The 27,902-nt window shown below is 40.4% G+C and overlaps 1 protein-coding gene across 5 annotated transcripts in view; it reads right to left on the bottom strand.

The window, feature by feature from the left end:
- The window catches only part of arhgap12b (Rho GTPase activating protein 12b), a 110,820-nt gene that overhangs the window by 19,534 nt on the left and 63,384 nt on the right, over window positions 1-27,902 (bottom strand). For 3 of the 5 annotated variants that reach the window (XM_055150897.1, XM_020940755.2, XM_055150900.1), the window contains exons 3-7: window positions 11,508-11,867; window positions 9,709-9,849; window positions 9,543-9,623; window positions 7,826-7,948; window positions 3,618-3,695 (exon numbers count right to left, since the gene is read on the bottom strand). In XM_055150897.1, the coding sequence (XP_055006872.1) occupies window positions 3,618-3,695; window positions 7,826-7,948; window positions 9,543-9,623; window positions 9,709-9,849; window positions 11,508-11,867 (783 nt within the window). The remainder of the gene's footprint in view (window positions 1-3,617; window positions 3,696-7,825; window positions 7,949-9,542; window positions 9,624-9,708; window positions 9,850-11,507; window positions 11,868-27,902) is intronic. The other 2 variants (XM_055150898.1, XM_055150899.1) reach the window with 1 other exon arrangement.

Here is a 27,902-nt window from a genome sequence, read left to right as displayed (position 1 = left end):
GGTTGAGCGGTCAGATCCACTAACCCACAGGTTGGCTGGTGTGATTCCAGCTCCCACAGATGAATGCTGCCGTTGTGTCCTTGGGCAAAACACTTAACCCACCTTGCCCACAGTGTCTGTGTACACTGGTGTGTGAATGTGTGTGTGAATGGGTGAGTGGTGCTTTGAGTGCCTTGAAGGTGGAAAAGCGCTATAGAAAAATGTAACCATTTACCATTTTACCAATTATGATACTACATTGAAAATAAAACACTCTTTTTTATTAATAGATTTAACTTTTCAACACAAAACAATTGTACTTTCTTAATGTTATCATAATGTCTTATCTTTGTTCAGAAAAAGCTCTAAATGATGCTAAAACTGTTCAGGAAAGCTCACCTGTTGTCCTGTTAATGTGATTTTTTTAGTATCAACTGCTGCTCAAATGAGTATGTAGTTTCAATATTAGTTTTAGTATTGAATAGTATCTCCTCACATTATACGATAGAATACACAGAATTGTGAGGAGGCTTGCAGTATTGTAATATAAAAGCCCTTAATGAGGCTTAAATGTATAACAGCTCAGTACAAACAAATACTAAATAATTTGAAAGTGCACAATGTAACTTTTCAGGTGTTTCAGAACCATGAGCATGTGGCTCATGGTTATTGCTTTGCCTAAAATGTCCCACAGCATGGCATTAAAGAACGGCTATGGTGCTTGTGTTATATAGTTACAGTCTATGTAACACGTGGATCATGTTATGTTAGAATTTGCATATTTTCAATCACAATATTGATCTAAAACAATTTGATAAAAGAAACAAGTGCACTGCCTGTCATGACACGTGCTGTGGGCTCCTCCTAAGAATCACTGCACATTACACTAACAAGTAGTGGATTTTGTTTTTATTCATACCAAAATCCCACATGTATCAGCAATTTAGAAAATGAAACTGTAGAATATAGTAGGTGTGACCCTGACAGTGTGAACTGGTGGTGGAGAAAGAAGGGATTGATCAACAATATGGCGTCTTGAAAATAAACACAGATGACTCACACATGAATCACTAAATACAACTGTGACAGGGTCAATGAGAAGGAATCTACGACAACATGGTTAAAAACTCTGAAAACTCGATTTTGCAGAAATGCTCTGGTTTAAAACTTATCTTTTACCATGTAGCTAAGCAGACGGTACTACCAGCTAAGTTACAGGTAAGATCTGTGGAGAGGCGACTCCGCTCACCTTAACAATGCATGATTTGGGGCAATAAAAACACCTGATATGAAGCAAATGCTAAAGAGAGGTTTAATGTCATACCATGGGACATTCTGGGCAAAACAATAACATCTCCATGGAGACAAGAAGGTGAGCAGAAAAGTTACATAGTGCACCTTTTTAAGATAGATTACTGAAGCTTTACAGTCAAGTCTGCTTTTTTAGAGAAGCCAGTTTTGGAAGTAGTGGGTTGTGTTTTTATTCTGGGCCTGCTCTTGGGCGACACTTTCACCTCATAATTTCAATGATTGACAGATGATTTGGCAGTTCCTTTTCACACTAATAGACCTAAGGAGACTGAAATACAGGCTGTTCATCTTTTAAAGACAGGAATTATTTTAAATAGGCTGATTAAAATGATCTAATCAGTCCTCCTTCAGCAGCGATACATGATATTTTACTAGTTACTCCCAATTTGTTGTGGAGATCGTTTCATTTTGGGGGGTTTTCAGTCTTGGTCGCTTGTTTATTTCTAAAGATCTGGCAACCCCCATCAGAAATAGCTTCATTTATTTAAGTTAGCTGTATCCTACTCATACTCAAAAAATGCTAGACTAGTTTATGCAAACTCTGTTATTTGCTTTATTTGCAAAAAAACACTTTAGAACTAGAGGCTTACATTTCATTATCATAGACCTATTAACTGTGAGACTTTTGATATATGAGACTTTATGTTATTATGTTGGACAAAATAGTGACATAAAAACACCAGGCTTGTGTAGAGTGGGTTAATACAAATATTTTAAGACCAAAATGATGGAGAGAAGGCGATTTTTTTGTTGAAAATGAATTGGAGCCGGAGTCGATGAAGCCAGAAGCTTGTCCGTGCTCACTTCCTATTTGGAACAGGTCAGATCTGTCCATTTCTAGGCCTATATACAGTCTATGGTTTCCCCCCAGCAAACAGTCTTGTGGTTGAATAGCGCTAGGGTGACCAGATGTCCCTATTTCCACGGGACAGTCCCAGTTTTGAGCCTGTGTCCCCTGTCCCCACACATTTATACAAAACCACTGATTTGTCAGTTTTATACAAGAAATGTCCCATTTGTCACGAGAGCATCTCACTTATTTTAGCCTCTCTCCATTGGCTCCCAGTGTCTTTTAGAGTCGATTTAAAATTCTTTTATTTACTTTGAAGTGTTTGCTCGGCCTAGTGCTCTCCTACCTCACAGACCTGATCCACCCTTACAGGAGGAGACTGAACATGTTTTTAAATCACTCTTAAAAACACACCTTTTTCACTGGCTTATTGTTCAGTTTCTTATTGCTTTCCATGTTTGTTAATACTTGTCTGTTCTGTGTTGGTGTACAGCACTTTGACCAACTGTAAAGTTTTTAAAAGGCTTTGTAAATAAAGTTGGTCTGGTCCCTATTTTTTACCAATTTGATCCCTGCTAACAGTAAAGAGAGACATATATTGTCATTTGTTTAGGTAAAATACAGAAAAGTTGCTTAAAAATGACCAAAACACAAAGAAAATGTGACTATTCTGACTCACACTAGTCACAAATGCAGACCAGTTTTCCTTAATTGCGCACTTGTTTCACAATTTTATTCTTACCAACCACCACAAACCAGGGATGTTCCAGTTTTTATTTTTTTGAAAATCTGGTCACTTTAGTCTATGGTTTCCCCTCACACACACTCTTGTGGTTGGCGAGCGCAGCAGAAAGGGTGACATTAGCAGGTGTTAGCCATTAGCATGCACAGCCCCATGCAGTTTGTGTGTTCCCGTGTGTTGTGTTAGCGTGTGTTGTGTTAGCGTGTGTTGTGTTCGCGTGTGTTGTGTTAGCGTGTGTTGTGTTCGCGTGTGTTGTGTTAGTGTGTGTTGTGTTAGTGTGTGTTGTGTTCGTGTGTTGTGTTGTGTGTGTTGTGTTGTGTGTGTTGTGTGTTCGTGTGTGTTGTGTTGTGTGTTGTGTTAGCGTGTGTTTTGTGTGTTGTGTTAGCGTGTGTTGTGTTGTGTGTTGTGTTAGTGTGTGTTGTGTTAGTGTGTGTTGTGTTCGCGTGTGTTGTGTTCGTGTGTGTTGTGTTAGTGTGTGTTGTGTTAGTGTGTGTGTGTGTTGTGTGTGTTGTGTTTCGTGTGTGTTGTGTTCGTGTGTGTTGTGTTGTGTGTTGTGTTGTGTGTGTTTGTGTCGTGTGTGTTTGTGTTGTGTGTGTTGTGTTCGTGTGTGTTGTGTTCGTGTGTGTTGTGTTAGTGTGTGTTGTGTTCGTGTGTGTTGTGTTCGTGTGTGTTGTGTTAGTGTGTGTTGTGTTCGTGTGTGTTGTGTTCGTGTGTGTTGTGTTAGTGTGTGTTGTGTTAGTGTGTGTTGTGTTAGCGTGCAGGTGGGTGCAGACAGTGGGTGCAGGTGATACTAACAGTGTTTGGGTGTTTGGGAGACGACGGGCACGAGTCAGAGTCCGGGGAGCTCTGCTTGGGCCCGGCCGGAGCGTTCTCCTGTCGACAACAACCACACAGTTAGCATGCTAAGCTAACTGCTAGACGGGCTCACTGCTACAAAGAAATGATTAAAGGTCCTATATTACACAAAACAGACTCATGTGAACGTTTAGCCATGTTGGAATGTTTTTATTCAGTAAAAACACACACAGACTTGTGTTGTTTCATTCACACATGTTTGAGTAACTGGTTTGTTAGTCTGGCTACGTCTCCAAACTCAAAATGCTCTGTTCCACCTTGTGATGTCATCAAGTGGTAGGTAGTTTTAAGGTTAAGAGCATTTTTTTTTTTTTTTTTTTTTTTATTGACTCGAGAATAACAAGTTGTTGCCTTATACAAGAAATGTCCCAGGTGCAGTGTTGGGGAGTAACAGATTACATGTACCAGAGTTACATAATCAGAGTACAAATTATGAGTAATTGTATTCGGTTACAGTTACTGTTTAAGTGAGTGGTAATTGGATTACAGTTACTTGGTTGAAATAAATGGATTACACAGAGGGATTTTCCTGTTTTCACATTTTGGGCTAAAGCTCTTCTTTTTTTTTTTTTTTTCCTCAGTAATTCCACTCATTGCCAGACACTAAACCAGGTCTAAAACCAAAACCAGGTCTAAACCAGGTCTAAAACCAGGTCTAAACCAGGTCTAAACCAGGTCTAAAACCAGGTCTAAAACCAGGTCTAAAACCAGGTCTAAACCAGGTCTAAACCAGGACTAAAACAAGGTCTAAACTATGTCTCAAACAGGATTTAACAGGACTAAATCATGCTGCGTGGACTGTCTCCTCCTCTTCTATCAATAATATTTTTAATTTGGTTTAGTAAAGTCTGGGCTTTTCATTGTCTTTTAGCAGACAAAACATCTTATGTTACAATATCCTTGTCTTTACTACTCTACAGCAAATCAAGTAATCCAAAGTATTCAGATTATGTTATTCAGTTTAAGTAATTGAATGGATTACGTTACAAACTACATTTTGGGGTATGTAATCTGTAATCTGTAGGGGAATACATTTTAAAAGTAACCCTCCCAACACTGCCCAGGTGTCCCTATTTTTGTCCAATCTGATCCCTGCCAGTAGTAAACAGAGACATACATTGTCATTTGTTTAGGTAAAACACAGAAGAGCTGCTTAAAAATGACTAAAACAGAAAGAAAACGTGACTATACTGACTCACATGTTTGTTATGAATGGGCCGAATGCAGAACAATTTTCCTTAATTACACACTCGTTTCACAATTTTATTACCAACTGCTCCCAGTTTTTTTTTTTTTTTTTAAATCTGGTCACCCTAGGCTGAAATGATTCTAGTGTGTGGAGTTTAAAAACAAAGGGCCACACTTCCTGTATTACTTGATGACCAGTGACATATGGTGGAACAGAGTGTTTTCAGTTTGACAGAAGAACACAGCCTAAATAAGCAAGATTTGTGTGAATGAAACAAAAAAAACCTGGTATGTTTGTGATGAGGAAACAACATTATAACATGGACCAAAAGTGTGCGTAATATAGGCCCTTTCAGATTGTTAGAATAATTGCATATATTAAACGTGTAACATGCAGATACAGGCAGGGTTAGTGAAATAGGTTAAAAAAACAGTCATTAAGAGAAAGTTACTGACAAAGTTAAAGACAAAATAAGGGTTAAAATCTAAAGAGCATTCATGATTCTGTTAATATTAGTGTTGTCATGATACTAACATTTCAAAATCGATTTCAGTAATAACGAATGGACTGGATACCAATTCTGATACTACGTGGTCCAGGTAGGTTCTTAGTGTCCATGTGTGTATACTAGTCTATGTGCTCTTCTACTTGTTCTGATACAGCTCAGCATGATTCTAAAGACATTCAGGAAACTTTCATTTCTGTGCTGTGAAAGGGTCTAGTTTCGATACTAGTTTTAGTATCGATGAGTATCTGATTTTTGATACTTTTGACGACTCTTGTTAAAATTACACTTTTCTTTAACAAAATCAGGTTAGTTTGAAAAGTTACATTCTTTCCAAATCACAGATAAACAAACAGCTCTAGTTAACTCATTAATTAGACCCTTGAACTTTCCTCACCCTTTTAGCCAATTAAAAACAGTCACATAAGCTCGGCTAAATACTTTCAGATCCAACTTCTAACCTGGCTGCATAGGCTATGTGAACTACACGTGCTCTTTTGCACTGGTCGGTCCTCTAACTATTCTGTGATAGTGTTTTCTGTTAATTAAAATAACTGTGGTGGCCTTATAGTCAATACTTCACCACCTTAACAAATGATGCTTTCTGATTTTACTATACAGACTGTTGACAACATGCTTTAAAAACTAAATAAATTGCAAAAAAAAAAATAATAATAAAATAATAATAAAAAAAAATAATAATAATAAAAAATAAAAAACAGAACAAAACAAAATAGCCTCACCCACGGCATCAGAGTTTCTACAGAAATCTGAAGGAAACAGCACTAGAAATAGTTTTACCCTGTATATTTTTGTAATATTTTTAGAGAACTGTCTTGTTTGAGGACTGAAACTCTAACCTACAACAGATCATTTAAAACAAGGGCTTTACATCTACAAATCAATAGAACATGTTGCCCAAGCCCTTGTTAGTTTCTCACTGATTTGAGTTGTTCTAAAATGGACGCTTTTGATTTGGTAGTCTACCTACAACAAATCAACACAGATCATGTTCTATGTGAAGCCACAGGAGGCACTGGCAGTACAAACTTTGTCAGAGTACAGAGACAGGCGGAATCTCTTCTTGTGAGGCGCAGAAGCAAAACGAAACACTTTGAATGAGAACTGTAAGGAAAGAACCAGTTAACCTCAAACCCGCCGCTCCACTGTTCTCCAACGCTTCAAACCAAGACAGACTAAGCATGAACTAAACACAAAAGCAGAGTAAAACCTGGACTTCACTAGATTTAACCAGAATTCGACCAAACAAAGGACTAAAAATTGTTGTCAAGTCAAGTAAGCCTAGACCCGGGTTAAACATGCTGGTCTAGAAAGGTCTAAACCAAGACTACACCCAAAGGTTAAAGAACAGGGTGTCCCAAATAATTTACATTATTTTGCAGGCCAATAATTTTGGAAATTCTAGTTGAAATAACCTCAAATTTCAGATTAAAGAGTATATATAAACAGATAAAGATTTTATATTTAATGTTTTATTTTTGTTCTGCTTTCAGGGTAAATCATGCTGTTCACTCCCAATGAGAAATCATTTTGCATCTTGGAATCTGCTCGCACACAGTCACCCAAGACTGTGCAGCGTTCAGTGCAACATTTGGAAAAACTTCACCAACTGGCAAACAAATTTGGACTTGGTACCAAAAATGAAAAGAGGAAGACTGCTTATGCAGGGCTAAAGGATCTGGTACCATCATTAACATCAGAAGAGAAGGTCAAGCAAGTTCGTGAAAAACGCTTGTGAAGCCCAGAGAAGTCCGTAAGGAGAAGTTTGGAAACCCAGATTCCTCAAATGATGGTTTGGCATAACCAGATCCTTTCGAAACAGAACAGACTTAAAACATTAAATATAAAATCTGTTTCTGAACATTCTGTAAAAATTCAAGGTTATTTCAACAAGAATTACCAACATTATTGGCCTGCGAAATGATGTCATTTTCTGGGACACCCTGTACAATGAAGCCAATAGAAGGACTACCAGCAGCAATGATCACAATTTAAGAACCACTGATGTATATACTAAAAAATGTAATGCAAAAAATGTAATAATCAATACAGCTCAATGGAGTTCCACAGTCCTGCGCACTTCCAAGTCCACTTTGGTTCTGGAGGTAAATTTTCCATTCAGTTTTCCCATAGACTTTTTGAAAAATTCAAATATTAAAAGGCATCATAAAGGCTAACCAGTTACGTGCTGCTAACTTTTTTTTTTTTTTTTCGGACAGTCTATGGAGAGAAATTGAATGGGAAATGTACTTCTGGAACTATGGGGGAACGGTCACAGATGAGCTCCACAGCTAGCATTATTTAGCATTATCTTTTAGCATCCCAAAGTTGATTTGTAAATAAGATAATGTATCTAGCATATATGTTTGGATTTTTTTTTCTCTTCCCTCACTTCAGTGTTTAGCATTCAGGTCAGGGTATCTGTGGTCCTACCTTGTCATTGAGGTCCAGTACATAGGTGCTGTGTCTCCACTTGGTCAGAACTATGGGCTCCTGCTGCTTCCTCTCCAGACTACGGCTTTTGGGCAGCTCCCCCGACTGAGGTGAGATGTTATACTGAAAAGAAGTTGAGTAAAAATACATTAATAAACACACTTACAATTCTATTCAGAAGCAGTCTCCTATACCTCTCCTTTGACAGTCCACAGCTGCATGGGCCCGGGAGGGAGTATCTCACCTCCAGTGCCTCCTACAGTGGTGCTCTGAATGTCCAACGTCATTCTGGAGGCACTGGGACCTTTGTCTGACCTAATGACATTCACCTCAAAGCCTCAGATTAGGAGGCAAAGAGACAAAAATAGATGGCTACTAATGCTTTATCCCATTAATTACGTAAACAAGTATGCTAGCATTAGCTTTAGAGCCACACGCCAAAGGTGTGCCACTGGATCCATTCACAAACACTGGACAAATGTAGGTCAAATGATAACCACAGCTTACAAGTTTTAGGTCAGGCTCAGTATTTATTATGTAATGATGATTTCAAAGTATCACAAGGGTCAGTTCTGGCCCCATTCGTCTTTACAATAAATCTCCAATGGAATAGTATAAAATAATAAAAGTTGCTATTTCCACAGGAGAAAAACAAATATCCATGGAGTCTTATTCTGTATAAAACCTGCTAACTCTAGTTTAGACCAGTGTTGTCACAATACTAAAATTTCAAAATCAATTTCAATACTGTATTTTCCAGGCTATTAGGTGCTCTGGATTATAAGATGCACCGTCATTAAATGGTTTATTTTTGAACTTTTTTCACAAATAAACCACACCGGACTTTAAAGGAAACCCAACAGTGTGATGGGTGAGTGGTTTTGTTTGTTTGTGGCGTTCACGGTGACTCTGGGCTTTGTTCAGTTGTGGCTTGTAGGGAGGTGCTGTCTGGGACCAAAGGATTGTCGCGTGTTCACAGTGACTCAGTTGTTCAGTTGTGTCTAGAAGTGGCACATTTCTCTCGCTTTTTCGGTTCGTTCCTCCGTTCCGTTCCTCGTCGGCGTGGAGTGATGATTGTGTCTGTGGGTGTTTTTGGCTGTGCGGTCACTGTCTCCTCCGTGTGTGTTTGCGAGCACTGTGGGTGGTGCGGCTTTGTAGTTTACTGAAGTCGTGCTGGGACACCTGAGTGGATTCGTGTATAGGGCGCTCTGGATTGTGGGGCGTGCAATCATTTTTTTAATGGGGTTGGAGGTTGAAGAGCGCGTCTAATAGCCCAGAAAATTCAGTACTAAGAAATATATTCAATACTCAGTACTCAATGGGATACTACATTGATATTTAGACAACACAATGTCAACAAAACATTGCAGTACTTTCTTTTATATTGCCATGTTGAACTTATATCTGTATAATACATAGGTTCCATAGTGGTCCATGGGCGTATACTCTTCTATGTGCTCTTATAGTTCTTCTGATGTAGCTCGATTAGTATCTGATTTTATATACTTTTGACCTCTACAAAGTTCTAAAATACGTGTTACTTTTGTATTCATTTAGCAAATAACATTACCTAAATGTGATGAAAATGTGTTGAGGATTGAGTTTTAAAACTTAGAGCTCAACTGAGTATAGTGAGAGTTTAGAAAGTGCTATTAAAAACAACATTAATAACTGCTGTTACTATTTCAGTCGCAGTAGGAGTATAAGTATTACTCACCTTGGGCAGCTCCCACTCGGACCTGGAGCCGTCTGCGCTGTAGTAATATGGCCGCCCCTGCTCGTCCACATGTTTGATCCACTGTGAAACAAAACCAGTCAGTATTCTATAAGTGGAACTGCAGCTGTTATATAAAGCTCTGTTTATGGTGATGTGAAATCCTGACCTTCTCCTGGGTGTACTCCGACACGTAGGTAGTGTGGCCGTGCTCGTCCAGCTCCTCAGACCAGCCTCTAGGGGGCGACCCGTACTGGCTGTCTGACTGACTGGAGTGGGTGCTGTTACAGTTCTCTTCAGAGGAGAGTGGCTGTGGAGACACATGAGGGGTCCTTTTGAGACCTTGTGATGTCATGAAGCAGTAATTTTCAGGTCAACAGTCATTTTTTGTAGAAATAAATGTGTGAAAAAAACAAAACACAACTCCAGGTCTGTTTGTGATGAGAAAACTACATTATAACATAGATCAATATGGACCTTTAAGACCTGTTGTCTGTTGAATAATTTCACACAGGTTTTCCCTAGAATAGACTAAACTCAGCTGTTAATAAGAGACAGGGTTCAGGTGACATCCTCTTGTATTTGTCAGTGGAGCAGATCAAATGTTTGGAATAAACAGAAGACCATCAGTCACTATAATAAAATTGTCCTGCCCCAAAATAACATTGAGTGTACTGAGAAAAACAAAACAAAAAAATAAACTTCACAGTACACAGTATACTTTCCAAAAATACCAATATATATTCTGACTTCAAGTCATTAAAGCTACCATTTATAACAGGAATGTTAAACATATGGCCCGGGGGCCGGATCCGGCCCTCCAAGACCTTTAATCTGGCCCTCAGCTGATTTTCTACTAAAATATTTTAATTATATTTTCTATTACGATATTGTTAATTTTCTGTGGTGCTGAGTATAGCAGCGTCTCCAGTGTCTCTGTACGTGGCCCCTCCCACCAGAGCAGCACAAATGAAGACTTGTCTCTTTCCAAACGCTCTTAAAGGACGATCGTTTTGACTGTTGACCGTGACACCCTCATCAGAAAAATGTCCAACATGAGAAAAGTGGAGCCGAGTGCAGGATTTTACAACAAAAATTGACTTATTCCTATTTACATACAAGTTCATGTTAAAACATTGTGTTGAAATTGCATTTTTCTTAATGTTTCAGATTGTTCATAATATTATAATATTTTGTAAAAGAAAGAGTTCATCAATTAAAAAATGATTTCTGTAATAGATTTGCATTTCTCTGCACAAATATTTGAACTTATTGTTATTTTTGGGGTTTATAAACCATGAATTTTCTGATCCGGCCTCTTTGGGATCAAAGTAGGTTGGATATGGCCCCCGGACCAAAATGAGTTTGACACCCCTGATCTATAATTAGACTTGCATTTTCACATATCACCACTGGATGCTATCTATGTTACTTCTGTCTGACAGTGTGCCAGGGCACAGGTGAGTCTGAACAAAGGCCAGGTGAGGTGCCAGGTGAGGGGGCAGGTGACAAATCAAATGAACTTAACAGATGGTAGCTTTAATGAACTTAACAGTTGGTCGTTTAAATTGTGGATCCTGGTTTTGTTGTATGAATGGAACAATGGAACAATGGTGTGTGAAGCTGTGTTTGCCTTACTGCGCTGGAGCCACAAAACAAAAAGGTCTTGTAAACCCTGTTAGCCTAGAACCGTGTGAAAGTGTCCTCGATAACCTTCCAACAGACTTTGATTCTGTCATATTGATACTTTGCAGTGACATCATGCTAGGGGTGTTCTACATGTATGTCACACATTAGCAAACAGAGCCGAAAAAGTTTTAAGATGGTCTGAAAACTGATGTAAACAGCACAATTTCAGGAGCCTGAGCGTTCATCATCCTGTTTAGGAGTTTGATTTTCAACCAAAATGTGAGAGTCACTTAAAGCGCAAAGTATAATTTGTAACACATTTCTGTAAAATATCCTGACCTCAGTCTCCACAGGGCCCTGGTTGTCCCTTCTCAGGCTGTCCCCTCTGTGGCTGTCCCCCTTCAGGCTGTCCCCTCTGTGGCCGTCCCTCTTCAGGCTGTCCCCTCTGTGGCCGTCCCCCTTCATGCTGCTGGTGCTGGCCGTGTCCCTGGTGCGGGGGGGCTTCCACGTCCTCTCTCCAGTGGCTCTGTTGTAGTAGAAGTGTCTCCCGCTGGTGTCCCTGTGCGTCTCCCAGTCTCCGTGCAGGTGCAGGGGGGAGCCCGAGGGCACTGGGGGCAGGTTGGACTGGGAGATCTTCAGCTCCTGGAGGTTAGTGTAGACCGGGGAGTCGGAGCGGCCGGGGCCCGTGGGGGAGCTGCTCTGTGGGGACAAAATACAACAGGGTCAGACAACACAAGTGAATACACAATTATTTCTTTAACAAACATTACATGATACTACAAGGACCCCAGAGCATCGGCAGTGAGACCTTATGTGGGGCCAGGTCATACATCATCCTTTATTTGTCTCCTCATGTAAAGCATCTGTGAGAATCTTGAAAAGCGCTACACAAGTGTTATGTGTTATTATTATTTTTATTATCATCACATCATCACATGGGATGTCATGATATCAGATCCTGGATCAATACCAGATTTTTTGATAGCAGTGCAGGTGGATGCTTACTAAAATCATAAATCTATCAAGATGAATGGATTTTTTTCTGTAGTCTGGAATATTATATCCCTCCTCAGCCAAATAAGAGTCAGGTTTGTGGAGATGCAAGCCCACTCACAGTATGGGCTTTTATTCTTCAGTGCAATAAACACAACCAAAATGAAAAGAAAAATGCTTTTTTAGTCTATTTTTGGCCAAAAACGTACATACTGTGATTACAGTGAATTAAATGAATGACTTAAACTTACTTCACCTTGGATTTGACAGTTTTGAGTCTGTACTAGGGCCCGACTGGTATGGATTTTGTTGCGGCCAATATGATACCGATATAATGTGAGTTGGAGGTGCTGATAGTCGATATAATCGCCGATATATTTAGTGATGTAAAAATTCACTGTAAATCTTGATTTGTTTAAAAAACTTAGGTTTGGCTCTGGTGGATTTTAAATTGGATTTATTTAGGCAACATTTATGTGTTATTCAACTCTTCAGGTTGTTTTGTTGCAAGCAGGACTAAACCAGAACTAAACCAGGTCTGAACCAGGTCTAAACCAGGAGTGAAACAGATCTAAAACATGTGTAAAACAGGCCTACACCAGAACTGAACCAGGACTAAGTGTCGGGACTTGGTCTCTATCTCTCTCTGTCTCTCGAGCCCAAGATTAGTCCTGGTTTATTTATTTTATGCTGAACTACAGCCAGACATGCACATTTTTCTATCCTATACACATGCAGATTTCGTTTTCAGCCGTTGCCGCTGTCAAACTCCCAAAAGTCTGCAAACGACGTGAAGAGAAAAAGTGAAAGAGAAAGAGAAAACACGGCTCCCAATAAGGATCAGGCTCCGGTCGTTCGCTTCAAAGAGCCGGATCTAAGAGCCGTTTCGTTCACGACCGACCCATCGCTGCTAGCTAATAAAGAAACTAGTGCTGTTAGCCTTTAGCCGTAAATGCTGCGCGCCGCGATAATTAATTATATGCGCAAATGTCATAATTCACACGTCTATTCACAGCTTATTTACATATCAGTGCAGGTCCAGTAACAAATATACGGCCAATACGGTTGTATGTTTTACAATTTTACACTAGACCAATAGAAAACAGTCTGTTTATGTGTGAGAGCTACAGCAGCTAATCACTAGCCTAAACTAGCTTCAAAGTTGACATATTTCCAACACTCACCGCTCACACAGGCTCGTCCCGCATCACAAGTCTGCACTAATAAAAGTCCTTTTAATCAAGACTCAAACCAATGGTCCGTAAAAAGAAAATAATCTCAGTGTTGCACACAGGATCTGTGTCTGCAGGTGTAAACACACACACGTGAGTGTCGTGACTCTGTGATGTGTTCAGGGACAGTACGGACACACACTGACAAATGACTCCACAGATAAATACTAACGTGGAGCCACATATTAAGACATTTATCTGTAAATTGGATTAAATGAACATAATGTAAAGAGTCTAAGCTTTATAATGAGGTATAACATGGCCATGCAAAATATCGGCCCCTATCAGCAAACATATCGGCCGATAGCCGATAAGTTTCCAGGTACCCATATCTTCCGATAATATCGGCCAACTGATGTATCGGTCAGGCCCTAGTCTGTACACCTCTTTTTGAGAGACTAACAGTCACAAACTTCCAAAGCTTTTATGTTCTCCTGTGGTTATTGAAATAAGAGACAATGAAATATGAAAATCCTAATTCATTATTAACAACATTACACGTGTCTAATGATGAGCAGACGCAAAGGGACGGGCATGGAAATCCCTCATTAGAAAGCCTGGTCACGCTGCTGCAGTCCAGTGTGTGTGTGTGCGTGTGTGTGTACGTGTGAGCATAAGGTGTGTGTGTGAGAGAGTGTGTGTGTGTGGGGGGGTGAGTGTGTGAGTGCGTGCGTGCGTGAGAGACAGAGCTGTGTGGTGCAGGGAGGTTGTGTTCATAAATCACACCTCTGCAGGAGCAACGAGGAGAGTCAGTGAGGCGTGAACCTGGAGGGAAGGAGGGAGCGAGGGAAAGAGAAAGAAGAGAGAGGGAGATGGTACACGTGCAGTGCAGTCTAGTCTACAGACGTGTGTAATCAGAGTCAGACACTCACATTCTCTGCATATTTTATCAATATGTGCACCAGAGTTAGAACGACAATATGACGAACGCTTGGATACTACTACTACTACTACTACTACTACTACTACTACTACTACTACTACTACTACTACTACTACTACTACTACTACTACTACTACTACTACTACTACTACTACTACTACTACTACTACCCACTACTCTGAGTACTCCTACACCTACTCCAACACCAACACTTACTACTACTACAATTACTAATAACATGCCACCTATCTACTACCTACTACCATTTAGCACTTCTTACTACTACAGTGCTCAGCATAAATGAGTACACCCCCTTTGAAAAGTAACATTTTATACAATATGTCAATGTATAGATTAAATTTAATACAACATCTGCTGAATTTAGGACAAAAAAACTAAGACTAATAATATCGTGTACTTCCTGTCACTTCCTTTTTTCTGTGTATTCCAGAAAAAAATGTGTTGCTCTTGAGGTCAAAATAACTCTGGGTGCTGTCTATATCTAATCATAAAACGTTTTGTTATCCAGGAAGTGTGTGTTAACATGCTAGTTGTTATTTGTTAGCTTTACAGTCACAGAAAAAAACTCCACACTGTTCTCTCTCTCTTGTGAAAAGTGCTTTTAAAGTCATCATGGTGAATCATTCGGATGTTCTGAAAACACAGTGAGTCAGTGTTTTCTGTTTGAGAGAAAAACAAAATAGAATCATATGAGCCCTTTAAGACCCACAGCTTCAACTGGAGTTTAAATTAAAAAGACAAATTGCCTGACTATTGTGACACAGTTAACCTTTCAGTCTCTTGCAGGGGAGAACGAGTGGCTGAATTACGCAGGGCTGTTGTCATGACGACTGTTTATTGTTGTAGGCTTGTCTGAAAATGTTCCATATAAAAATAGAGAAGAGAACATAAAGAGGAAGGAAGGGCCGATGAAGAAACCACCAGTGATGCAAATACTGCAGCAAAAGGCGCCAAAATCATTCAGTAGTCCCAGTCAAAAATATTACTATACAACTGACATATTTTTGTGATATATTTTTAAAAACCAAGATTCAGATCACAGTACACACTGTAATTCCAACTCTAAACTAATGGACATGGACTTCAGAAAATGTTTGTAAAGATTTAAACTGCAGGGTTAGGAGCTTTTACAGAATAAAACCCCATGGAGACTCTCAAAAAAACAAAACAACAACAACAAAACAAAAAACATGATACCAAAAATACTAAAAACTACAGCATTGCAATGAACGAGCAACAATACAGACACAATATCACATCATTTGGACTAAAGTGGATGGTCCTGATCCAGCGGTGAAACAGAACAAAGTACAAGTAGTAAAGGACTGTACTTGAGTAAAACATTGAGGTATCTGTACTTTACTTGATTACATTTTAAAGTGGATAATTTTTACTTTTACTCTACTTCATTTGAGAGAAAGTATGTACTTTTTACTCCGCTTCATTTCTGAACTGGACTGAAAGTAAAAGTATTTATTTTTGGGTGAGACCTGCTGAAAAGGCTGAGGGGTTTATTTTTCACATGTTTGAGCAGCGCAAATATACAAATAAAAAGGAAATCAAATAGACAGGGGGAAAAACATAGGCTCAGTCCAAAATTCAGCACACATCTGTCTCAAAATCACTACATTTGAAGCTTTAATACTCAAAACAACCTGAAAATACTTTTACTTTTTACTCTTTGAGTATATTTTAAATGGATACTTTTACTTAAGTAAATTTTTTCCCGTGACACTTTTACTTGATTATTTCATTGCTCCAGTATCCAAAACAAAATGGAGTACTTTTTTCACCACTGTCCAGATCTAAAACTGAAGAAATATAAAACCATATTAGTATAAAATAAAGTATTGGGTCTTTAGTACTACTTCATAATAACTACACTTAAATTAGCCTTAATAAAGCATGAACTAAGATTTAACTCATAAAGAACAAAGTGCATTAAGAGTTTATTAAATAAGGGGTATGCAAAATTGAGTTTTTGTGCCTGAAGATGTTTTAGATGTCATCCATGCATGTTTGAGTAATTTAGTGATCTCTCCCAGGCCCTATTCAAACCCTCTTTACTAGCTGTAAGATTGTGTCCAATGCTCAACCAATAAATATACAAAAACATTATATGAAACAATCCACTACAATAGACAAAGCTGATGTGAAGTGCAGCGGTTTCAATAGAGGAACACATGATTTTGATAGCGCTCTGAAGGGGAAGTGACAGCACAGGGAGCAAAGGGAGGGGGGACTCAAAAACGAAAGAGAAATAATGTAATACATTGTTTTGGGTGTAAACTGGCTTTTTCAAATTGGCATTTTCCAGATAATAAAAGGTAAGCTGGTGATTTCAGCGTGTTGTGTGTTCACAGTTCTGCCCCACAGAAGGAAAACAGTTGCTCTTTAATATTTGATTCCAGCCCTAAACTGCAGCTATTCAGGTCCATTAAAAACACTAAAAGCTGCAGTGAAAGTAGAGCAGGCCCTCTGTGTCAACATGGCCACACTTCAAAAATGTTTTCACAAACTTGGCAGCGCCCGAAGGTCACCACACAAAACGCCAGGCCACTGCGTTACCACGGCAACGGCACAGTGTCAAATGTAGGTCCCGATTTGGACACAGTATTTGGGTTAGATCCTGGTCCACCTCCACAGGGAGAAGCGGCCAATCAGAGCCCAGCTTCAGTCGAGGCTTTGTTCTGCTCAGGGACCTGGAGTTTGACACAGGATTTCAGGGCACAGCTGACACAAGAGAGTGGACTATTTGAGACTTTAGACGAATGAAGAGTGTGTGTATGTTATGTATTCTAATCTGGTGTTTATTAATTGGCAGCAGATCTTTAGGGTTTGGGAGAGAATCATTTAGACAACTGAACTGTAAATTCAGTTAATATGAACAACAGAAAGGCATTTTAAAATAATAAATAAACGTATTTGTATTTCAAATCCAGTCTGTAGCCTAAATCTACATTTTGTGATCACAATTACCAACAGAGGTGAGTAGAGAAGCCAGGAATTGTACTCAAGCAACAGTAACGGTACTTCAAAATAATATTCTCATGATGATTGCCAGATTTACTTGCTGTTGGAAAAAAGAATCACTGCCCCCCGACACCCCGAGTCGACTGTCTATCTGACGTCAAGGCTCGGTTGGCCCAAAACTTTTTAAAAACTGAACAAAGAAAAGACTGAGGTGATACTGTTTGGGTCCCGAAGTCCCCTCATTGATGTGGGACACCTCAAAAATGATGTTTGTCCCACAGTCACCAACCTCGGCGTCACCTTAGACAGTGATTTTAAATTTGACAAACTGATAAACTGCGTTTTAAAATCAAGTTTTGATCATTTGCATCTTTTTGAACTAGTCATGCACACTTTTATTTCATCACGCCTGGACGACTGTAACGCATTTTACTCCAACATCTCACAAAACGCACTTTACCGACGACAGTGAGTCCAAAACGCTGCGACTTTTAACAGGAACAAAAAGGAGAGAGCACATTAACCCCAAACCTTGCGTCTCTGCACGGGCTTCCTGTTCATTTTAGAATTGATTTTAAGATTTTACAGTTTGTTTTTAAAAGCTTTGAATGTTCTGATCCCACGTTACGTCTCGAACCTCATCCAAATTTGCTCGCCTGCACGCTCTGAGATCCGAGGTCCAGCTCCAGTGCGTGGTGCCTAAGACGAGACTTAAAACCAGTGGGGCCCAGGTCTTCTCTGTGCCCCCAACTCTGGAACATTCTACCCCCCCATGTCTCAACAGCCCCCACAGTGGAGGGTTTTAAGTCTCGTATTTAAGTCTCGATTTTAAGTCTCATCTTAAAACCCACATTTATTCTCTGGCTTTTAACACTGCGTGAGTCGTGTGGCTCAAGTAAGATTAAAAGTATTAATTTAAGAGGGGTTATTATGCAAATTTAATATTTTTTGTAGCTTTCTACCATGTTATAATAGTGTTCCCTAATCAAAAACATGCCTGAAGAGATTTGAGATGCATTTAAGGGCTTTTAACTGTCAGGACAAAACATCTGATTTATAATTTGAAGTTCACTGAATGTGAAAGACAAAATATTAAAGAATGCACTAAATCTGGTGTTTTCAAAAGACACAAAAAATAGACAAATTAAATCATATCTGAACTGCAAGAAAGACAAATGTTCAAATCATTTCATATTGTCACATAAAGATTTCGTCACAATGGGAAGAGGAAGCACAACTTTAACTCAAGTGAGAGTACTGTTACTTCAATAAAGAGTAAAAGTATGCTGCTAGAAAAGTGCTCCCCACTTCTATTTCTTAACGTTCTTTAGTAACAGATGAGCGCAGCAGACACTTTCTAGCAGGCAGAGTCAAAGTGGAAGTGCAGACACTGGTTTCCTCATTACAAAGTGAAGTGCGTGTGCCGGGCCTGTCCTTATGTAAGTGGACATATGCTCTCACACACTGTCCACCGCGTATGGGCCCATTATCAAAGAGCAGCTAAAAATACCACCACCTGGAATGGCATCTGACACTTCTGAAGAACACAGAGCTGCCAGGGCCACGGAACACACACAGGAAGTGAGGGAGCGGCGGGAGGACTCCATCTGCCCCACCAGCCCAGAATACACACGAGACAAGTGCAAAGAAAAGCAAGAATCACACACAGAAAGAGAGTTAAGAGGTCGAAAGAATGTCCCTAACTTTCTACACTATTTTAAAGACGCATTATTTAACATTCTTCATAAACGGTCTACAAAACTGTTTGCCTATGTCCCACAGCACTGCATTAACTGTATTAGGCAGAACGATCAGAGAAAAAAAATAGAATTAAATCTTTTTGGACAAGCATTGAGTTTATGATCTGCTTTGTGTTTTAATAATAGATTCAGATTCTGTTCAAAATTCACATTTAAACATGTCCAGAAGAAAGACTGAACTCAAATCGCAATTTCGATTCGATTAAGTTTAATCTTCCACCCAAAAATGTTTCTACCTCAAAGGATCAATTGAGATAAAGGTGCATTATGTAACTTCTCTGATGGAGGGTTGGCTACCTGCTTGTCTCCATGGAAATATCGAAATATCATATTGTTTAATGTGGTGATACAGTATTAATATCGTGGTCTGCTGTATCGATATATCACCAAGAGTACTTTTGGTATATTTCACTCAATTATTTTGTTACAGAGCTACAGTTTCGTTGCTTGTTTAGAAGAAAAAATCTTGTTTATGCAACACCTTTGACATTTTCACTGTTTTGTAGGAATGTAATGATTTCCAAATTTCACGGTTCAATATTTTCACAATATACATTCCACAGTATGATATTTATTGCAATATTTTGTGGAGACTATCAAGATTGTGAATACACTACTTTTTCCTTGACAAGACTTAATCCAGAAAAATAAGACTTAAAAGTGTTAGAAGGATCATGGTCTACGTAGTTCCTTCTGTTTTTTGTTTTTTTTTAGCTGTTGCTGCACCATAGCAATGAATTTAAGTGAAGAAACTTGTAATTTCACAATGTCACAATATTTTGGCTACTGTTACACCCCTACTCTTTTGAAGATTAAAATGTTTTTTCATATTCATTTTGCACAAGAAGTGGTTTAACAAACACTTTCAGTATCACAGTCATGATTTAGCCTTCATACTTTATTGAATCATATCAAATTGATTTAAAATATATTGTGTTGAATATCGAACTGAAAGTTCACTGTATCAAGGTTTGTATCATATCAGCAACTTCTTAATGATCCCAGCCCTAATGGAGATGTTGATGCTTGGCCTGGAATGTTCCCTAGTATAGCATTAAACTCCTTTATCTCCGTTGAAACAAGGCAAGTCAATTTTCTTTGTATAGCACAATTCGTACACAAAGTAATTCAAAGTGCTTTACAGAATAAGAAATACATTAAAATCATAATAAAAACAAATCAAAACATAAATAATAATAATAATAATATATAATAATAAATAATAACGAAGATTAAAATTAAAAAAGAGAGACATAAATTGGAGAGAAGAGTGCAGAATGAAAACCTTTCAGTTATTTGCACAGTTAAACAGAAATGTTAGAGTCTGGATTTAAACAGCGTCACAGAAGAGTCTGTCTCACATGTTCAGACTGTTCCAGGTTTTAGCTGCATGAACCTGAAACGCTGACTCCCCTTGTTTAGTCGTGACTCTGGGCACCAGCAGGAGGTTGGTCCCTGAGCTCCTCAGAGTGTGAGATGTTCATATGACACTAACATGTCACAGATGGACTTTGGTGCTCGGCCATGGAGAGACTTGTACAAGCAGAGCTGCTTTAAAGTCTCTGAGGCACAGGAAGCCAGTGCAGAGACCTGAGCACAGGACTTATGTGCTCGTACTTCCTAGTTCGAGTCAGGACCCGAGCTGCAGCGTTCTGGATGTTCTGGATGTTCTGGATGTTCTGCAGCATCTCACAGCTCGTTTGGAGAGACCAGTGAGCAGAACATTACAGTATCTAATCTACTGGAGACAAATGGATAAGTTTCTCCAAGTCTGCAGGTGACACCACTCGGCCAAGTTACAGTCAGATCTGTAGAGAGGCGAGCCCACTCACATAAAGAATGCATGTACTTTTTCAAAGGACCTAGCTTCAAGGTAGCTGACAAACTGCAAAATTGATATGTTTAAAGCTGTTTTATCTAACATTCCAGCTAAAGCAATGACTAGGGATGTAACGATGTCCAAATCTCTCTGTACGATATTTTGCAGAGGCTGATATAATTCTAGATAGGACTTTTTTGCTTTTAAAATACCTTGATAATATTTGATGTGAATTATTTCTGTCATAATCCCAAGAATTTAAGTAAAAAACATATTTCTTCATGTTTTCTGAACTGAAATGAACCATGTGGTTTCCGATGTTTATAAGCTGTTGCTACTATAAAACCTGCATTTAAGCAAGGAACTTGTGATTATTATGACAGCCAAAGATATTATTGTGAGACTTTTGACAATACGATATCACGATATTTGTTTTTTGTTACATCTCTAGCAATAACATCTCCATGGAAACAAGCAGGTAGTGGAGTCTTCACCAGAAAAGTGCAGCTCTAGATGTTAAACTTTGTGCCAGCAGTAACAACTCCACGGAGACGAGGTTAAAGATGCATTATGTAACCTGTGCCTGAAAGGTTACATAACGCGTCTTTAACCATGCACCCTGTCAGAACCTCTGCATTTAAACACTTCAAAAGTAAAACTAACCACAAAACATCTCGATTTGAACTAAGCCAACAGGAACCCGACATCGCACGAACTCGAAGATCTGCAGAACGTCAGCTCTCCCTCCTGACCCTTGACCTCTTACCCACCTTAGCGGTCACAAACACGTCGTCGTCATCCTCCCCAGCTCTCCTGTAGCCTCGGAACAAGCTCAGACGCCGCAGCATGCTAACAGCGCTCCGCACTCTAAGCTCCTGCGCTGGAGTCTAGTGTGTGTGGCCCCGGAGACGAGTGGAACCGCGACTGACACGGGCGCGCACCGGCCAGAGTCAAGAGGAAGTCGTGGTTGAGATTTCCGACTCGCAGCTTCCTCCATCAGGCGCGGTTTCGATGGTGTTTCAGTGACTCTGTGAACTATTAGATTCTGAAAAGTGAGATAGTATCTGCGTCATTCAAGCACATGTGGCATGGTGAATGTGGGCTAAAGGTTCACTGATGCAAACGTGCACTGGACTTTTAACTCCAGAGAAATGTCTAAGAAATAAGAATAATAATAAGGAAGGAAAGTGGATGTGGATGTTATGAAATATGACACAGCTCAGAACACAATGACTTTCTAACATAACAGAAGTAAAGTGTCCAGACGTCCCTGTTTACCCAGGACAGTCCCAGTTTTGAGCCTGTGTCCCCTGTTCCAGCAGATTTATACAAAATCGCTGAATTGTCCCAGTTTTATAAAAGAAATGTCCCAGGTGTCCCTATTTTTGACCAATCTGATCCCTGCCAACAATAAAGAGTAGGAGGCGATATCCAAATCTCTCAATACAATTTTTTCACGATATGCATCTCACGGTATGATATTTACGGCAATATTTTTGAGAAACTTTAACTTCTTGGGTTCTTTTTAAAGACAATACAGTAAAGTGTGTTTACCTTGTTGACATGTTTCGGCTGCTGCTGCAAACATCAGGGAGACTCACCAGAACACAAAAACACAAAGCAGAACAGGAAAACCTAAAATCCGCCATATCAGACCAGTGTAAAAGAAATAAGCACATTCTGGATTGGGACGGAGCTCGGGTCATTGGGTTAGAAAACAACAAGTTCAAACGCTGGATCAAGAAGGCCACTGAAATCAGGAAACAAGACACGGACAGCATTAACCATGATGACGGCGCGTTCCTCCTTTCACACACCTGGGACACCCTCCTCCAGAGAACATCAGGCGACGGGAGGCGTGGTCAGTCTGAGTGACCTGCCAGCTCCATCAGGCTGACCACGCCTACAGGAAGTAACAACAGCTGATATATGACACAATAAAATAAGACAAGATAAATACACTTTACTGTATTGTCTTTAAAAAGAACCCAAGAAGTTAAAGTATATAAGAAGACAAAATGAACATCTTTGGTTTAATATTTTGGAGAGGCTGATAGAATTGTAGATAGGACACTCTTTTTTTGCTTTAAAATACCACAACAAGATTCTGGTGTGAATTATTTCCATCATAATCCCAAGAATTCAAGTAAAAAACATATTTCTTCATGTTGTCTGCACTGAAATGAATCATGGGATATGTAGTTCCCTATGTTTACTGGTTATTGCTACTATAAAAGCATGCATTTAAGTAAAGGAACTTGTAATTCGATATATTGTGACAGCCTATGGTATTATTGAGGGACTTTTGACGATACAATATCACGATATTTCGGTTATTGTTAAATCCCTAGTAAAGAGAGTCATAAATTTTCATTTGTTTAGGTAAAATAGAGAAAAGTTGCTTGAAAATTATGAAAACACAAAGAAAATGTGACTATACTGACTCAAGTGTTCATCATGAATGGGTCAGCTGCATAACAATTTTCCTCAATTATGCACTTGTTTAAAAATGTTACCAATCACCCCAAACCAGGGCTGTCCCAGTTTTTGATTTTGAAAATCTAAACAGAGGTTAATGTGCAGTGTCCAGACCAGAGTAAAAGCAGAGATCTCAAAGGGTTTCAGTATCAATATTGGCCGATATTTGCACAGATTCTTCAATATCAATATCAGTCAATTTCAATTTTTAAAAAGCCACAAAGTGCACATTTAATGCAAGATACATTTAGAGGTTTAATGCCACACATGAAGAAAACTGAATTAAAAACTTTGTGCCAAAAACATCTCCATGGAGACAAAGAAAGTGGTGAATGCTTTGCCAGAAAAGTTACATAATGCATCTTTAGTCACAAGTCTTGTCAGAACCACATTTTAACAATTCAACAGTAGATTCATACAGAAAACTGCACAACTCAGTTTTGACAATAATAACCTGGTGCCGATATTTAGCATCGATATTTAGAAACTCAAAATGGAAATCGATCTGGCTGTAACACGTTATTTTAAATCCCGGATAAAAACCTTTTGTTACATTTTTACAAAAGTGAAAGTGACATCAAGTATGGACTCAAAAACTAAATTAGTAAATAAATGTTTTAAATCCATATTGGCCCTTCCCCAAGTTTGAGAGAGAGAGAAAAAAAAAAAACTAGACATTTTGAACTTTCATCCCTCCATTTTGCAAACCCATCATCAGGATACAAACACAACATTGACAACATCTTCCCCCAAATGTCTGTCAGCTTTGTCTTTACTTTGAACACTTTTTGGCTCAATCAGTTTTTGCAAGACACAAACTAAAAACGCCAACTACTCAAACATGAATGAAACAAAACACAGCTCCAGGTCTGTTTTTGAGGAGGCGACAGAGTTAGAACACGGCTCAGCGCTCACAAGAGTCCATTTTGTGTAACACGTTCTGTTGTGATTCTAACACCTTTTTTCTGACTGTAAGAGAGCAGGCTGCCCACACCGATAGTTCCTATAAATAACTGCGCAGACCTGTTGAATTTGCACACTGGCATTTAAGTTCCTGTTCAGTGGTCTGTGCAGATGAGAGCCCTCCCTCCTCCTCCTCCTCCTCTTCCTCTCTGTGTTTGAACAATCAGTATTTAGTAGAGCAGCTCATGAGGGCAGTAAAGACGAGCAGAAAGAAAAAAAAAAAAGACGAGGCAGAGCCGAGCAGGTCAGGGGCAGGGCATCAGGTGCACAAAGTCACCACCAGAGGTCAGTGTGGGGCAGGCAGACGAGGACAGAAGAGGGTGTGATGGCAGGAGGAGGAGAGGAGGATGGGGGGAGGGGGAGGAGGAGGATGGGAGGAGGAGGAGGAGATGAGGAGGATGGGAGGAGGAGAGGAGAAGGATGGGAGAAGGGGAGGAGAGGAGGATGGAAGGATTATGGGAGGAGGAGGAGGAGAAGGAGAGGAGGATGAAAGGAGGAGGAGGAGAGGAGGATGGGAGGAGGAGGAGAAGGAGAGGAGGAGATGAGGAGGATGGGGGAAGCAGTGGAGAGGAGGATGGGAGGATGAGGAGGAGAAGAAGAGGAAGAAGGGAGGATGAGGAGGAGGAGAGGAGGATGAGGAGGAGAAGGAGAGGAGGATGGGGGAGGAGAGGGAGGAAGAGGAGGAGGAGGAGAGGAGGATGGGGAGGAGAGGGAGGAAGAGGAAGAGGAGAGGAGAATGGGGGAGGAGGAGGAGAAGAAGAGGGAAGAAGGGAGGATGAGGAGGAGAAGAAGAGGAAGAAGGGAGGATGAGGAGGAGGAGAGGAGGATGATGGGAGGAGCAGAGGAGGAGGATGGGAGGATGATGGGAGGAGCAGAGGAGGAGGAGGAGGAGAAGGAGAGGAGGATGGGAGGATGATGGGAGGAGGAGAGGAGGAGGATGGAGGATGAGGAGGAGAAGAAGAGGAAGAAGGAGGATGAGGAGGAGGAGAGGAGATGAGGAGGAGAAGGAGAGAGGATGGGAGGCAAAGAAGGAGGGGAGAAGGAGGAGGAGGAGAGGAGGAGAGAGGAGGAGAGGAGGATGGAGGAGGAGGAGGAGAGGAGGAGGATGAGGAGAGGAGAGGAGAGAGGAGATGGGGGAAGAGGAGGAGAAGAGGAGAGGGAGGATGAGGAGAAGAAGAAGAGGAGGAGGAGGAGAGATGAGGAGGATGAGGAGGAGAAGGAGAGGAGGATGGGGAGGCAAAGAAGGAGGAGAAGGAGAGGAGGATGGGGGAGGAGAGGGAGGAAGAGGAGGAGAGGAGGATGGGGAGGAGAGGGAGGAAGAGGAAGAAGAGGAGAATGGAGGGGGAGGAGGAGGAGGGAAGCAATGAAAAGAAGGTTGGGAGGAGAGGAGGAGGATGGGAGGATGATGGGAGGAGAGGAGGAGAGGGGGATGGGAGGATTATGAGAGGAGAAGGGTGGGAGGAGAGGAAGAGGAGGATGAGGGAAGTGGTGGAGAGGAGGATGGGAGGACGAAACCAGGACGGGAGGAGGAGAGGAGGAGGAGAGGAAGCAGAGGAGATGAGTATGGGAGGAGGAGGAGAAGGAGGGGAGGAGGAGGACAGGAGGATGAAGAAGAATGGGATGGGAGGAGAGGAAGAGGAGAATGAGGGAAGCAGTGGAGAGGACGAGAGGAGGGGAGGAGAGAGAGACTTAGGAGAGGCTGTTGTCTGTGGTCAGGGCAGTTCTAGGTCCTGTCCAGATCTGCTCGAACAAAGAAGAATAAACCTTTGTCTGGATTCCAAAAACTCATCAGGCTTTGCAAACGGATTCATTATTTATCACCAAGAGATACACAATTTTTTCCCCCACAACGTAGGGTTTGGAGGCTTCGTCACCTGCTTGTTTCTGTGGAGATGTCACTGCTCTGCCTGGAATGTTCCACAGTGTGACTTTAAACAGTTCTACTTTACATTTATTCAATCACAGGTGGTTTTATAGCTCCAAAATATCTAGAAAAACAAACATTCTAACTGTGAGCAGGGTCGCCTCTCCACAGATCTGACCTGTAACTTGGTCTGGTTTGGTCTCCATGAAAATAGAAAGGTTTAATGCCATACTGTGGAACATTCCAGACAAAGCAATAACATCTCCATAGAGAAAAGCATTTGATGGACCCTCAGAAAAGTTACACAATGCAGCTTTAAGGAGCAATTTTATCTAATCACTCACAGACTCAGTGTGTAACGGTGTTGACGTGTCCTGCCACATGCATGATTCTATGGAAATAGAACGTTTTAAAGCCAGACTTCGGGACATTCTCCATGGAGATAGAGATGTTGTGGAAGATTATTGCCAAATTAAATGAAAAAAAGAAATGTGCATGCACAATTTGATCTGTCATCGTCCTGTACATGAAAGCTACATCAATATTTTTGTGGGGACTTTCTCTTTGCAATAGAGAGATTTTTGTTGTTGTTGTTGCCATTTTTGTGTAATAATGTAAGATTTAAACTTTAGAGAGAAGAATTAATGACTTTAAGCAGCTCAGGGTTTTTAACAATACTGTCTCTAAACTAGAAATGGGCATGATTAGTCAATCGATAATTCGATCGATAATTGATCATTAAGAATTTCATTGATTACGTTCATTTCTCATCCACAAACCAAATCCAGGTTTCTGTGTGTAGATATGACGCTGCGTCTGCATCAAACACTGGAGCTGTGGCCTCAGACTCAGATTTGGGCTCTAGCTCGTCCTTGGAGACACTGTACCACTCAGTGAGTGTGTTTACATGCAGATCTGTGTCCCGGTTTCATCATGGTGGATGTTTAAGCAGTATCCTGGTTACTGCAACATAACGAGCTGCACTAAACCTGCACGCGTCTGATCTTTGAAAACATCACAACACACACAGAACAGACTCACCATCATCATCATACATCCCTCTGTCACAGAAAGAACATATATACTCATATTCCACTGAGTCGTGTCCTTTAGTCCAACAGAAGCTGAACTGCATCAGTGCACAAAAGCGTTTTTTTCCTCCGCTTAGTTTATGCAAATTAGTCATGCTGTTTTAAGTTTCGTTTCTGTGAGATTTGCGCAAAGCTGCATTAAACACATTCTAATGTCAAACGGGCTGATGTGGCTCTAGAGTGGTGATGTTTATATGTTGTAAAGTTGAGTTGATTTATGCAGATTAGTAATAGTAATAATAATGATGATACTTATTACTGTATTTTCTGGGCTATTAGACGCTCTTAAGCCTCCAACCCCATCAAAAAATGACTGTGCGCCCCACAATCCAGAGCGCCCCATACACGAATCCACTCAGGTGTCCCAGCACAACTTCAGTAAAGTACAAAGCCACACCACCCACAGAACACACAAACACACACGAAGCAGACAGCGACCGCACAACGAAAAAACACCCACAGACACACTCATCACTCCACGCCGACGAGGAACGGAACAGAGGAACGAACGGAAAAAAGCGAACGCAATGTGCCACTTCTAGACACAACTGAACAACTGAGTCACTGTGAACACGCCGACAATCTGTTGGTCCCAGACACACCCTCCCTACACGCCACAACTGAACAAAGCCCAGAGTCACCGTGAACGAACAAACA

The sequence above is a fragment of the Boleophthalmus pectinirostris genome, unplaced genomic scaffold (assembly GCF_026225935.1).
Source record: "Boleophthalmus pectinirostris isolate CB_2022bp ecotype Guang Dong unplaced genomic scaffold, ASM2622593v1 HiC_scaffold_15, whole genome shotgun sequence".
In the NCBI taxonomy this organism is placed as follows: domain Eukaryota; kingdom Metazoa; phylum Chordata; class Actinopteri; order Gobiiformes; family Gobiidae; genus Boleophthalmus; species Boleophthalmus pectinirostris.
This window is presented reverse-complemented; position numbering and strand designations above follow the sequence as displayed.